Source organism: Schistocerca americana, chromosome X, assembly GCF_021461395.2.
Source record: "Schistocerca americana isolate TAMUIC-IGC-003095 chromosome X, iqSchAmer2.1, whole genome shotgun sequence".
NCBI classification, from domain to species: Eukaryota; Metazoa; Arthropoda; class Insecta; order Orthoptera; family Acrididae; genus Schistocerca; species Schistocerca americana.
In genome coordinates, this window is record NC_060130.1 from 99,094,664 (window position 1) to 99,110,718 (window position 16,055).

The 16,055-nt window shown below is 40.5% G+C and overlaps 1 protein-coding gene across 1 annotated transcript in view; it reads left to right on the forward strand.

Moving 5' to 3' along the window:
• The window catches only part of LOC124555833 (mucin-17-like), a 105,469-nt gene extending 90,671 nt beyond the window's left edge, over positions 1 to 14,798 (forward strand). Inside the window, exons 4-5 of the mRNA XM_047129899.1 lie at positions 464 to 582; positions 4,359 to 14,798. Of these exons, the coding sequence (XP_046985855.1) occupies positions 464 to 582; positions 4,359 to 11,501 (7,262 nt within the window). The 3' untranslated portion in view covers positions 11,502 to 14,798. The remainder of the gene's footprint in view (positions 1 to 463; positions 583 to 4,358) is intronic.
• The last annotated feature ends 1,257 nt before the right edge of the window (positions 14,799 to 16,055 follow it).

Consider the following 16,055-nt stretch of genomic DNA (forward strand, 5'->3'; position numbering starts at 1 on the left):
ACTCTCTAAAGAATAGCTTTTGAGGGTATAACTGCAGATATACTGGATCAAAGTTACATATTATTTCTCACAAAACTGCATTTTAATGCCCTACTGCTGTATTTTCGTAACGGTGGATCCTTGGCCACACAACCAATTACGTTTGCGGAGTTCTTCTCAAAATTTTTAGAGTCAGCATTCTAATGCTACCAGGAGGGTAAAGTTAAAGCAATATATGCTTATACAGAAGGGCACTAAACCCCTCTCTACTGTCCTACGCTAAAGGAGCAGGGCTTGGATAAAGGTTGTTGGTACAGTTCTTTTCCCTCCCATACGCCGTACGGTGTCTTGCGGAGTGCAGACACAGGTGTAGACGTAAATGTAGAATTATGACTCTTTGTATATGCGTGTGGCTCTAATTTCTTACTGCATTGAATGCGAAATATAGAAATAGCAGTTCTCTGATGGTAATTCTAATTTGCAGGCGTTATGGGTCGGCCAGGTGTGGACTTCCCAATATTGCCTCGAATACCTAGGACAACGTTCAACTGCCGCAGCGTCCCAGGCCCCGGATACTACGCCGATATGGACACCGACTGCCAGGTGAACGCCCACTTCACTATACTATCACTTTAGCTAAACTTCCTGTGTTTCGTACTCTTGTATTTTATTTAAATGGCTGAAAAAGATGTCAGTTCGTCCAGTTTTTTTCTGCCTCTTGCCCGCAAATTTTAATCGGGAAATGTGTTTACAATATGCGTCACTGGAGTAAGGTTTCCTGTCAAACGAACGTTGGTGCAAATAAAAACTTAGCACCATACGTAAATTTCGGACGAACTCCAACAGCACAAAAACTGAGAAATAATCTCAGCAAATCACTCCAAGACGCTATATTGCAACACCTAAAACGATATTTGGAAATATTTTGGCATAACTAATAAATAAAATAGCTGTGCAGAAGAAACGAAATACACATACTAACACATTACGTACGGAAAAATTTTCTGATTTAGAAACGAGCAGAATTCACCTGACAAAAAAATGGTTCAAATGGCTCTGAGCACTATGGGACTTAACATCTGAGGTCACCAGTCCCCTAGAACTTAGAACTACTTAAACCTAACTAACCTAAGGACATCACACACATCCATGCCCGAGGCAGGATTCGAACCTGCGACCGTAGCGGTCGCGCGGTTCCAGACTGAAGCGCCTAGAACCGCTCTGCCACAACGGTCGGTAATTCACCTGACACTAATAACGGTAAATGCAGTGACGTGCGACCTAGATGTATCCGACTGGAGGAATTTGCATTGCCGGATTTATGTTGACAACTGGAAGAAAGGTGAAGGTGTACAATTTCATGATAAAAAGCTGTGCAACAATATCCTACGTAAGTCTGAATACTCCCCGCAGTGACTCATGGAATGAGAGGATGTGACAAAGGCGTATAGGTCAACGCTATCTCGGCGTACTTCGAGAGGGCTGCACTACGTACTCCTGTTTAGTTTCATTGTCTCTTTTCCATGTATTCCATATTGATATATGAAAACACAAGTACAACACTATGTTCACAATCGCCTGTCACATTCATTCACCGATGAACACCTGACACTTCTTCACAGATTAGAGGAAGGCAATGACAAATCACTTGCTCTATAATGTTGCCAGCAGGAAAGTAATACTGCAATCCAACTTTGCCCCCAACTCCTATTGACAAACCTAGAGCTACAGACTATCCCAAATTCATATTACAACTGGGATTTAATAAAGGATGTTCTACGCAGAAATATACCCTCAGAACATATCAGTTTCCATGTGACGAAGGAAACATGTTTCAAATTTCGCAGGATTGTTAACATTTCGCAGTGGCCGGCCGTTGGAAGTCTCCAGCAGAAATACTGAACCATGCTGCCTCTATAGGCGTTCATAATTGCGAAAGTGTTTCTGGTGCAGGATTCTGTGCACGAACTGATCTCTCGATATGTCCCATAAATGATCAATGGGTGGCCAAATTATGCGCTCGAGTTGTCCAGACTGTTCTTCAAACCAATCGCGAACAATTGTGCCCCGGTGTCATCCATAAAAATTCCATAGTTGTTTGGAAACATGAAGTCAATGAATGGCTGCAAATGGTATCCAGGTTGCCGAACATAACGATTTCCAGTCAATGATCGATTCAAATGGAGTAGAGGACCCAGTTCATGCCATTAAGGAGCAACCACCGGTTTGCACAGTGCCTTTTTGACAACTTGTGGTGTCTGCGCCTCCCTAGAACCCTGTCATCAGCTCTTACAAGTTGAAATCTGTACTCATCTGACCACGCCACGGCTTCCCAGTCGAGTTGGGTCCAAACGATATGGACACAAGCCCAGAAGAATTGCTGCAGGTGACGCAGTGTTGTTAGCAAACGCACTCGCATAGGTCGTCTGCTGCCATAGCTCATTAACGCCAGATTTCGCCGCTCTGTCCCAACGGATGCGTTCGTCGTACGTCCCACACTGATTTCTGCGGTTATTTCGCACAATGTTGTTTGTCTGTTAACACTGACTACGCAATCGCCGCTGGTCTCGATAGTTAAGTGAAGGCCGTCGTCCGCTGCGTTGTCCGTGGTGATAAGTAATGCCTGAACTTTTGTATTCTCGGCACACTCTTCAGACTATGGATTTCGGGACATTGAATTCCCCAACGATTTCCGAAATGGACTGTCCCATGCTCCAACTACCATTCCGCGTTTAGAGTCTGTTAATTCCCGTGGTGCGGCCATAATCACGTCGGAAACCTTCTCACATGAATCTCCTGAGTAGAAATGACAGCTCCGCCAATCCATTGCCCTGTTCTATCTTGTGTACGTTATATTACCGCTCTCTGTATATGTGCATATGGCTATCCCATGATTTTTGTCACCTCAGTGTATGGTGACCGTCAAAATTTTTGTTCAAGAAATAGCGTATGCGCAGTCTAAAATACCTGTTTTCCACTAAATCATTCATGCCGCACATGAAACCTGACCTACTATACAGGGGTCTCGTAAGCAAGCCACGTCACCCCATAAGGAAAAGTCTGAAGGAGGAAAATGTCAGGACCCTGGTAGCGGAACATCTCGGTCCATCCACCTTTCCCCAGATGTTTCATCGAGGATTTGGAAAAAGCACTGGCACACCTTTCTGTTTGAGCAAATTTTCTTCACAAACGTCTAATGGCATATCTTCCAGAGTTCCAGAAAATTATGAATCTCTGACCCGTTCAAACCATAAAAGACGGTAAGTAAAGTTGTCCTCAATCCGACGACTGCAGTGCTTTATTGGGTATGATTCTGTCGTCGGTGACTCGACTTGCTTTCTTTCGACCTCTGAACTCCTTTACTCGGCCAGCTATTGGGGGACCTTCAGTTCAATGTGGACTCCGAACCATGTTGAAGCTTAACGTTTTTCACTTCAAGTTACCGCATATGTAAAATTAGCGGTAAATGTCAGAAAAAATCCTGGGACCGACCGAGGATTAAACTTGAGACTTTCGAGTGTGTAATCTGAAACTTATACAATCTTTCATTTATTTTTTGCTCCCCTCATAGCCACACATTTCGCTCCAAATATTCAGCTTCTCGCTATGGCGTTCACCCCAAACTAAAATTATAGATGAACTTGCCGTCTTCCTCCTCTGTATAGTAAATGAAAGGTTGTTGGACTGAAATGATTCTCCTGACTGGCAGTATTTCTTCTTTTTATGTTAAGTAAAACCTAAAAAATTAAAACTTATCTTGAGGCTAAAACTCTTCTTGAATCTTGAAAACTTCGCCGGCCGCTGTGACCGTGCGGTTCTAGGCGCTTCAGTCCGGAACCGCGCTGCTGGTTCGAATCCTGCCTCGGACATGGATGTGTGTGATATCCTTAGGTTAGTTAGTTTTAAGTAGTTCTCAGTCTAAGGGACTGATGACCTCAGATGTTAAGCCCCGTAGTGCTTAGAGCCATTTTGAAAACTTCTTGCTTTTCGTGTTATATGACACGGAAACGGAACTGAAAATATTCTTGAAATTGATATTCTTCTTGAATCTAGCTAGCGTCTTGCTTTATACACTGTATGATATTATATTGTGCATACACTAAATGTGCTTAGCCAGCGTTACAGAAAATTTACGTAAAAACATCAATATTAGCGCGGGAGTTAAAAATGTAATTGGATTTGTTTTTCTTGTTAAAAAAAAAAAAGAGTCGGTTTCTCAGTGTCAAATTTCACGTCAAAAATCCCTTCTACGACCACTAGAAGTGTGTAATAGGAACTATGGATCACCGTGAACATTTATGCCCATACTATGCAAATCACTACAAATTACGTGAGGGAGAGAGATGTATATGATTGACTTTGACTTTCTCTGCCCGCAGGTGTTCCACATATGCGACGGCGGCCGCAAGATCTCGTTCTTGTGCCCGAACGGGACCATCTTCCGGCAATCGCACCTCATCTGCGACTGGTGGTGGACAGTGGACTGCGGTAGCTCCAGGGAACACTACGAGTCCAGCGCCGAGACGACGTCTGCCGAGCGCAGCCGCTACGTCGAGTCGGACTCCTCGTACAGCGAGCAGTCGCCGCCTGCAAGCCGCAACGACAGGTTGCAGCCACAGCAGGCACCCCGACCACAGCCAGACATTCCTCAGAGGCAGCCAACTCGCCCGAGGCAACGTGACTCTTTCGAGAACCCTCAGCAGAACGAGCAACTGTATTATTCTGAACAGCGGCGGCAGAACGGACAGACTCAGCGCAGGCAACAACAACAACGGGGAAGCAGTGAGTCCGTTCGGAACATAGCACCGAGCTCTCCTGTGCCGATCGTATCAGAAATTCGTGACGCCGACCAAAGGCGAAGAGATCAGAACTCGTTCTCCAAGCAAACAGAAGTGGAGAAACAATCTAAATCGTATCGCTCAACTACGTACACTCCACCAAACGCTCTGCGGGAGGGCAGGAATACTTACAACAATTTCGCTCTTAACACGACTTCAGTTAGTGACAGGGAGAGACAACAGCCCGCAGAAACCGCTTCCTTCGTCAACAGCAGAAGGAACAATGGCTCTCGGCAGTACGAGGTCATCCAGAGGAACAACGTACTTTCCAACGTTGGCATGAAGGATCGACCAACTCCTTCTGATCAGCCAGGCAGCAGCACAGGCGAAGGGCCACGTCTACAGACGTCGACAGCAACCAGTGTGCAGCGGAATGCTTTCGCTTATTCGAGGAAAGTGCAACCGTCGGTTTCTGAAAGGAGGGGTGGAAGGCTTCAAAGCGTTCGATGGTCCAACGGCGAATTTCAGACTATTCCAACCACTGTCGATCTCCCGCCTACGAGGCGACAGGGCCAGCGCAACTTCGAAGATGGGCATACAGAAAGCGGTGGGATCTCGGTCACAGAGAGCTCAGTCCGTAATAGCAAGTTAGGCACCAGTAAACAATATGTGGAGCTGGACAGGAGCAAAATATTCGACTCGAAGCCTGGAAACGTACCGCAGTCTCCGACAGAGCGAACGGTCACACCGATAGTCGTCCGGATCGCCAATCCCAGTACAGCTACGTGGCAGTTCGCCACTGTGGCGCCGGAAGACTTACCTATAACTGATATATACCGGCCGACCGGTACTCCATTTACTCTTGAAGACGAGCGTGGCGGGAGGAACTTCTACACCACACCGAGAACTGAGATCGCTGAAGATTACGTGACCATAAACAGAAGGACGGGATTTGCACGAAAAACTAACTTGCTCCTCTCCGGCACAGTGAGTGTTACGAAGCCTGCAGAAATTAATGTCGCCGCTGAAGACGTCACTGAGCCAATAACAGAAGTTCCGATCACCGATGTTAACCCACCGAAAGAATTGTGGTTCACTCACGAGGATTTCGCATTTATGAGCACCAAAGCCTCGGATGATTTTGACAGTACTCATATAACACCGCAACCAGGTACTGTAAGTACTCCCACACCTACGGAAGCATCCTTTGACGATGAAAAACTAGTAGAAAGAAGTGAAACAGGACATACAGCGGCAGTTTTTGTAAGTTCAAACAATGACCAGTCTGTTCCAACGATAATCAACTGTTCTGGTCTGCCACATGACGGGGGAACTGACCCAACTGGCGTTACATTGAGTGAAGATTCAGGCAGAGAAATTAATAGGCCAACTGCCCCTCAAGCGACTGGCAGGTATGCCTTTGATGATTACAGTACTTCTGAACATACGACAGTAGGAACAGAATTATATGAGCCTAAACAGACTACTGAGAGAACCTTCAGGACAGAAACAATTAGCCATATGACAGCTAGCAGCTCAGATTTGTCGCTTTCAATCACTGAAAATAAAAAATTCTTCTATGAAAAAGAGTTAACAACCGACTCCTCCTTCGACAAAGAAGTATCACCCTCACTGTGGAACGAAAGGCGAACATTATCTTCTGTTGCTAAAACTTTAGATTCAAGTCACGCAGAAGAGCCTCCTCTGAGCAGCCAGTCGTTCGAGACTGATTACATGTCGTCTGAAAAATCGTACAGTTCGGATGGAAAATTTTCAGATGCCGAAGATATAGAATCAAAAACAACTTCTTTACCAGGTGCTCAGAGGGCTGTTTCGAGAGGAATATTAGCACCACTTCCCCTATCTGATGTTACAGGCAAGGAATATCAGCCTCAAAGATATGACGTGCAGTATGATGTAACAACTGCTCCCAGCAATAAAGAAGAAATTTTCGATTCGTCAGAATCCTCTCATGCTAGAGTGACTGAGCTGTTCACACTAGTGCGGGCAGCTACTGTTAGTACAGCGGAAGAAAGCCGAGAAACAAAATACGATGTTCCTGTAACGCCTGCATACGAAGCAGATGCCACCGAGTCTCCCACATTGCGTCCTCCTGACACTTACGACATAAATGCCGCTACTGAGAATGCCAGTAGAGCGGATACACCATTTCTGACAGCTACAAATCCACCTGCTATGCAATCTGTCCTTCCAGTTGAACCACTGATAAATTCTGAAGTGCTAGGAGCCTCCGCTGCCGACACATCCAGATACGAGAGCAGGGACGTGAAAGAAATTTCGCATTCTTCAACAGCAAAAGATGCACCGCAGGAAACTACTGATAAATCAACTAACTCTTCCACAGCCGCAGAAAGTGTTACATCATTTAGAAGAAAAATTTACCACAGCAAATCCAGCAGTGCAGATCCAGTTTCAACCACCAGCGCACCCTCCACTAGTCCCAGATCTAACAGGTTGGTTTCCAGTAGAAAATCCGTTATATTTGTCGATGGTCCCAGGCGACGACTTACGACAACGACGACAACCCCCAGTGTGATTCAGCGGGTGTTGTCGCTTAGGCAGAAGACTACACCACTGACAATTCCGCTCAGGTCGGCAGCTGCAACAAAATCCGTTACACCTAAAACCACGCAGACTTCAGAACAGTTATCCAAAAGTCTGCTTCCACCTAAAGTGCAAGACCGGTCCGAAGTGAAATCTCACAGGAGAGGGTCGCAATTGGTCACGTCACGGACGGCTGTCGAAAGTCGGTTCAACAAATCACGTTTAAACATCCCTCCGTCAAACAGACCGGACACCCTGAATTCATTGGCTGTTTACTTTGGACTTCCCGAGACAGAAATGGAGGAGTCTGACGTTTCAAACAGGATCACAAAAATGATGAATGATCTAGTTAGCGAATCAGTAAATAATGTGAACGCTTCTACGAAGGAGATCCCAGTACAGCTCCCTCCCCTGCTAACTCAACTTACAAGAGACTCTTATTCTGCTTTATTCTCGTTGACAAGGAAAATGGCTGATATGGATGAAGTGCTTGGCTATGATGGGAATAACAACAATGTGAATTATACAGAATACTTTCGTGAAGGTAAAGCATTTTATTTGAATGAGACGCAACCTGGAATAGAAAGTTTACTGGCCAAAAATTTAAGTGTTTCATTGGAGCCTGGCAATGGTTTAGCCAAAGAGGATGTACGTGGCTTGAGAGAGCTAGCTCAAATATTTAGCAGAGCTCTGACAGCATACCTCAAAGATCCAACAGATTTTCGAAGAATTCTGTCACAGGCTCGCCCAACAGAGCCGGCGAATAACTCTTTCGAAGCTGAAATGACAACGCCATTATACGAAACTACAACAATTTCTTTAATTGATTCACTTAAACCCGCCGCTAAAGATGATGATGAGGTACTTGACTTTTCTGATGTTAACAAAGCGCCTACATTAAGGCTGCTTAGTTCCACAGTCGCACCATTGTTTGATTCCTTGGCTCATGCAGCAACAACGTCAAAACAGAGAGTAGCAGGTAGTGAAGACTCAAACTCGGCAACTGCCCCCAGTAAAAGTGAATATACTGCCACTGAGTCTGTGTCTTCCAGAACAGGACAGACAACTACAGTTTCTTCGGAAGTAGTGCACGAAAGTCTACGTGACGAGGAGACTAATTATAATTTTCTCACAACCAGAGATCCACTTGTGGATCAACAAGCCACAGTTGTAGACAGCACCAATGCAATTGCGTATGAAGTAAACAACTTGTTTGTCACAGAAACTTCTACCAGTGAGACTGTGAACGATTATACTCTGCCTCCAGGGTCCCAGAAATATACAGGACTTGCATATGGCCCCACAAACTATACACCTACAGCCAGAGCACCCAGAAATCAAACCAAATCACGCTTTGGGGGATTTCAAAACAATAGCGTTCAGTTTCAAAAACCTAATACGAGCGATGAATTAGTGTATGATCTGATTGTAAATGAAGAAATTCCACCACTTTCAAGAGTACCTCCAACTTACAGCCTTGGTGGGAAGGAAGTAACATACATTTTAACAAATAATGAAAACAAAGATGCTCTTCCTACAACTTCAACGGATTTGGAGGCTCTTAAAAATGAAGGAGCTTTCACGCTGACAACCAGAGCATCATTTGACGAATTAAGCACGTTGCAAGATAGTGTGATTCCTGAAGAGGTAAATAACTTAGCAGTTACAACAAGTAACACTGTAGAGAGACTTAAGGACGAAAACAGGCTTCTGCCCAAGGCAAGTGGTGGGTTTTCAACCACAGTTATTGATGTGAATGCATCAGGAACACCATCAACTCTTGAAGCCAGCAACACAGTTTCAGTACTTCCATCTGAATTTAGCAACAAACTTGCAGAAAAGAGCATATCAGAGTCTGATAATGTGAATGAATTTGGCAATGGTGATGTATTAAAATCAAAACATACTCAGGAAAATACCAAAGGTAATGGTGAAGAATCTCTTATTGTTTCAGGTACTTCAGGTTTTGGTACATCATTAAAACAACAATCTACTTTCCAAAAGACAAGAGCAGGTAAACAGAATGAATTGGAAACAAATTATAATAGTTCTCAAACTAATGATGAACTACATGATTTGAATCAAGATAAAAATACCTATCCATTACATACAGATTCATCAGTTTTGAAACCCAATGAAATGACTGAATTACTCATAGATGAAAACAGTATGACTAAACTGACTGCAATGAATATTACACATACTGCATCACATGAAAGGGAAAGTATGGGAAAACAGTCACACACTGAATCACCCAAAGCTCCTAATGTGGTATCTGACAATAAAGAAGAACTTAGTTCACTACCACAGCTCCCTGATACGGAAGTTACTCAGCAACATACTCCATCACAGAAAACAGCAACTCTGTCATGGGAAGACTATGATGCTACAGTTAAGCAGATGGATGCAATGAATTTGAGGGGAACAAACAGTTCACCAACCACGCAGAGAATGGAGAATGAGAAAATATTGCCCTTAGCAGATAACAACCAAAAACCTGTTTCACATAGTCCCATGACTAAGCCCAGTCCTGCATTTATTGGAGGTGTAGTAAGAAATATTGAAATTGATGGAACCAGCAGAATGTCTGTCAACACCTTTACTTCAGCAGCTCCTCAGAAAATGGAAACAATTACTAAAAGAACACAGAAGTCCAGATCAGACAAAGAAATGACTACAAAGAGTCCAAAAGTTACTATATCTTCCAGAGGATTTTCATTTGCTACAACAGTTGATGAAACGAGAGACATTTTAGAGCAAGGCAGGGCTTCATTGTTACAATCCAGTATGAGTTCCTCATCAAGAATAGACATGAATCCTGGTGAATCAGGATATTTAACAACAGAAAGAAAAGTTCAAAAATTGAATTCTGAGTCAAGAACAAAAGATAGAGAAACTGTCAGTTCTGAATCACAAGATAATACACACGACTCTACACTTAAGGTGGTGAAGGATAATTTATCCACCAATTATTTCACTGTCATTACTGACATTAAATCTGCTACTCACCCAAGCCCATTAACAAATCCTGGGGATCTATCAGAGTGGGAAAGCACAGATTCAAAATCCAGTGGAGCCATAGATACCCAGAACCTAGAACCCATTCTGCAAGAAAAAAATTTTGATGACTCTAGCTCTGTTACTATGGATCCAGCAGCTTTGCCTCTCATCACAACTTTGGAAGCCTCTGCTCCCATTAACCAGCTGCACATGAAACAGAATTCAGTAAATAATCGTCTATCACGGACAGGTAAACAATTAAATGTGCTCACTCATCATATTGGTGAGATATCTAGTCCATTGGGTCATGATGGAATGACCACTGAATCAACTCCAGATTCTGAAGTTACTACAGGAATCCTTTCTGTAGAACATAACACAGATCATTTTATGTCTGACACACAACCTGTGACCATATTAGAAACTAATAAAGATTCCTCATTAATGGGACAATTAAATGACAAAAATGACATCTTGCCCAGTACACCTATAACTATTGCTTCAAGAAATAATAGAACTATTACACGTATGACACATGAAGAGAAAGAAACACTGAATCATTTGCAAGAAATCTTTTCATTAGATACAGCAACTGTTGCTAAAGCTGGGAAGTTATTCATGGAGCTTAATGAGACAAGTAGACATGCACTTACGGAGATGATGAAAGAAGCTGCATCTAATTCCTCCATGAGGGACCTTGTAGTAGTAGTGGTTAATAAGAGCTTGAGTTCCATGGATTTTTCACATGTAAAGAAGCATTCCATCAAGAACCAAAGCAATCTCCCATGTGATGAAAATATGGAGCCACATATGCAGCAGACATCTACAGAGTATACTGCACAAAAGAATATGGCAAATGAAAGAAAGCACTTTAGAAGTGCCAAAGGAAGCCAATCTCTTACAACTACTGAACCTCCTGTCACTACATACCATAGCAAAGACAGAAAGTACCGACGATTTAAGTCAGTTCCAATGCCAACCATGAGTGTATTTGATTTGATCACATCAAAGAACCATACTTCATTTGATGAAGTTCCTACTTCAAAGCCAGGTGTAGTAGATCATTCTCAGCTGTCTGCATCAGTGAGTGAGCCAGAGGAAAATGTCAGTTCAGAGGCAGATACACGAGTTGTGGAATTACTACGGTCCCTTTACTCACTGGCTGCAAAATGGGGTTAATGTAAAATAAGACTTTAAATGTGGTAAGCAGTCCCAATGTGCAGACCTCGTCTTTGAAACACAGTATGGCTGTACGCTTACTGAAGTGGAAGTAAGATATGCAGTGAATATTTTATAGTGGTTTCTTTGATCATGACTGTACATTATTATAAGTGAGGCACAATTTTGTGTAACTAATGACGTGTATCAAGCAAACCAAGATTCTATGTTTTTGATTAGGTTCATTGTTCATATTTCTCCTTGTATAGTTTTTCAACTGTAGGCAGCTGAGTGTCTTGAGCAGTCATGCGTGTACAAACATTGTGCTTCAAGTAATACCGCTTACCTGCTCATGAAGAACAGTGGAACCCATTTAATCAAGCAAGTGTTGTCTAATACTTAGACTAACACTGAAACATCAATGATATGAATACTTGTTTGCAAGAATACCAGTGAACAAGGAACTTCATTCGTATAAGTGTAAGAGTATGATGTTTTGTGTGTGTGATGTAATTAATGCCTTTATTGTACGAAACTCTGGTCTTTATGCTATTGTAAATGAGTGTAAATTTGTTTAAGTACCACAGACAGCCACAAAGCCAAAAAAAATCTACCAATGTATTGGTGCAAGCATTTCCCAAACATTGAACAAATTGTGGTTTTTTGTTGAAATGTGCTTCTATTTTTCAGTATTTACAAAGCAATGTAATTGACTTAAGTACTAACTTAGCAAACTGTGTTTTATATCTCATTCAATGAATGGTATGCCATATGCCAATATCACAATATGAGCTGGAAAGCAGCTACGAGGAATTCTGGTATATTACGAAAATAGTTAAATATGGTTATTTGGATAATTGAAATTTTCAGTTGTCATGGTGTTCAAGCTGTGGAAAATTTAAGGCAAAGTATCTACAGCCTGTAAAATTAAATATTGCACCACAGAGAATTATCCAAAGTGTCATGTTACACAATGGTGTATTTCATCATTTTTCATAAAATATGAAAAACTTAACGAATTTTAGGAAACTAGTTACTTCCTATAACTGTTTTACTTATCTCAAAATTCAAACTTTTTCCTCTGTTTACGTAGCCACTGATTTTGACAATATTTTTAATTTTTTAATTTTTGCTATGCAAAGATTATGAAGTTGTGTTGCACAACAGAATCTTCATCAAGATTGCTGGTAAATGTCTTTTCTCCCAAATGCATTTTAAATGAGAGTTTTAACATTCCAGAACTATTTATTAATTACGAGCTCAGGCAACATCATTGACTGCAGCTGTGTACATAAAGTGTGAATTAATTAAAAAAGGCTGTTGCCCATACAACTTCAAGAGATAACAGATTAACAAAGGAATAAATCATTACTTCCCTCTTTTATTTTAGGTCAGAAATGGTTGAGGAACAGGAGATTTACATTAAATGTATAGCTAAGGCTTTACAATTTTCTACAAAATTAATTAAACTAACAGCAGGACTGTGTTTTCTAAATTAAATGTTGTTGCTGCAAATAGTACATAAACTGCAAGGGCATCCTTTATGTTAGTACATGTACCTCCATAGATGAAAAATAATATTTGTTTGGGACAATTGTACAACAAAAATTAATTGTTTTGGAGTGTACCAATAGTTAGTCTTCATAGATGAAAATAATATTTCTATGCAACAACTTTACAACAAAAAGCAATTATTTTGGAGTGTTCCAATGGTCAGAAAAGACAGCTAGTTATTTGTATAAATCTTATCAAAAGTTTACTCAGTAAACTCTTCATGGACATTTTCCCCTCATTACCTGCCCCAACCAACACCACACCCTTTACGTCCCTAATGTCACAGTAAAAAGGTATCCTAAAAATGTTGACACATTTTTCACTATTGTTTGAACATTCTTTTTTTCCAGTCAAAAACTTTAATATTTTACAATAATTCACTTACACAAGTTCACTAACATTTTCAAAATCTTTTATTACAGTCAATCCTGGTCATGTAATAGTAGATATTCCTGGAGACATTTTCTTCCTCTGTTACTAGCAAAATCCTTGCATGCCTCTTCTATTGTATCCTAAAACATCTCTGTATACTCAGTAATAAGCAGAACCTACTTATTTAATAATAGGGTTTAGGATACTTAATATGTTAGATGACAGTTGCCATGAATTTTAGGAGTTCACACTTTCTTTTTAAACAACTGTTTGCATTACACCACACATTATTTTTCTGTTATAGTTTGCACTCTTAGAAGTTCTGAACAACAAAGAATTCATACTTTTCTCATTGGTACCTTTGGCCATCAGTTTCCCCCTCAGCCACATATATATTGTAGGTTTTTTCATGTGTAGCATACTCATTGTATTTAGCATACGCAATTTTCTCAGTGTAATCAGCATAGCAGTCTGTATGGGAATGATAAAAGCTTTGCCTTTTATTCAGCATAAAAATTTAGGAATGTACCTTCACAGTTATTCTCCATGCTGTGCATAAACTAAACAGTGGAACCTATAAGGTAGTAGTTTAGTCATTGTTACTACTTTCCACAGGCTTATTCATATTTTGCTTCTTTCAGATCATTTTTACTTTATATTTAATTACGTTGTATTTCCTATTTCCTTTTGATCAAAGTTTAATTTTCTGGCTGGCAGTTTGCTTCCTTTAAGAAGTGAGCAAAATGAATTTTATGCTCAGTGGTCTTATACTTTCATCATCAACAGAATATAAGACATTATCTTCATTAATTATAATGAACAGTTATGTCATATTATTTATTTCACACAAAAGTAAGAAATTTTACTTACTTGTGAGGACATAGAACTTTAGAAATACTTTTTTGAAAATTTTGTTGTGTTCTACTACATACAGTGCTTATTCCAAGAAAAAGAATTATATACAGTAGTTAACAACAGCTGAAATGTAAGCCATAGTTGAAAAAGAAACACTTCCTTGAAATTGATAGAGGGAAATAGCTGCTTGAATACTGTATCAGATATGCTTGGAAACTGTTTTTGTTTACCACATAATTCTGCAGTAAGCTCAGCACAGTTTATGTTGCAGTCATAAAATCATAATCACAAATCTTGAGAAACTGTGAATAAATTTGTTAGCCATAGATAATTGAATTCTTTATATTTCATTCAATCACTGTAACATTATAAATCACTAGCTGAAGATGTAAAAAGATCTTTGTACTTAAGTGATGTATATGTTGTGAATTTTATCTGTTTTATATGTTGAAATGATGAGAGTGGATGTGTAATACATCTTAAACAAAGTAATTTTTGTAGATTGACTGAAATATTTTCTTTTTACGTGTAAAGAATTGTAATATATTTTCAGCTAAGAAAAATAAATTGTGATTTTACTACTTTGTCTTTTATGTTTATTAAATAGTGTACACATATGAATCCATATTTCATGTTACATGAACCATGGACCTTGCCCAGGTGCAGTGACTTCCATGAATCAACAATACAGTTAGCTGTACCATAGGTGCAGTGTCAGGGAAGAAGTATCTGCAAAAAGGTCGGGCCACCCTGTGGTTCATAAATGGGGTAGCAACCCTTTCAGTAGTTGTAGGGCCAACAGTTTATGTGATTGACTGTTCTGGCCTTACAATACTATCCAACGTGGCCTTGCTACATTAGCACTAGAAATGGTTGAAAACAAGAGGAAACTACAGCCATTATTTTTCCCAAGGGGATGCCTTTTACTAAATGGCTTAATGACGATGACATCCTCTTTGGTAAACAATTCGCACTCAGATTTCTACACAGAAACCATTCAGGAGAATGTTGTCAACTCGTGGTCTATAGATCAAAGAATGGATTTTATGTCCCTAAATTGGGTAGTTAGAGTACAGAATTTAAAAAGGGAAATGGTTAAGTTGAAGTTAGTTATAATGGGAATCAGGTCAGTACAGTGTTACAAATACAAAATCAACCAGGGGTAATGTTATAATAAGTTGAGAGAATATTTGATGAGATAAAAGAAATTATTCAGAAAGTTAAGAGAAACAAATAAATAAATAAATAAATAATGGTGAAATCCTTAGATAACATAGGAGATACTGGATGTAACTGATGAAATGAAAAAAAAATATAATAGTGTAGCATATGAAGTAGGGGGAATGAAATGCAGACATCTAAAAAAATTAGACTGACAGACAGTGCAGAATGTCTAACCTTAGCAGGAATCGTTATACGACAAGTGCAAGGTTTTACAAGCATTTATAACAGGGAAAGATAAGATGCTGCCTATAGGAAAAATAGAGAAACCTTTGGAGAAAAGAGAAGCGACTGTACAAATATCAAGAGCTCGGGGAATTTGACAGGGCACTGAAAGACCTAGAAAGAAACAAGGTTCTTCGAGTAGACAATGTTCCCTTAGGATTATTGAGATTCTTGGGAGAGAATGACAAAACCACCCATCATTCTGACTGATGTGCAATATAGGTGTGACTGGCAAGACACTGTCAGACTTCAAGGAGAATGTAATAACTCCAATTTCACAGAAGGCAGGTGCTGAATAGTACCAAACTATCAGTTTAACAAGAAATAGTTGTGCATTTCTCTGTGAAT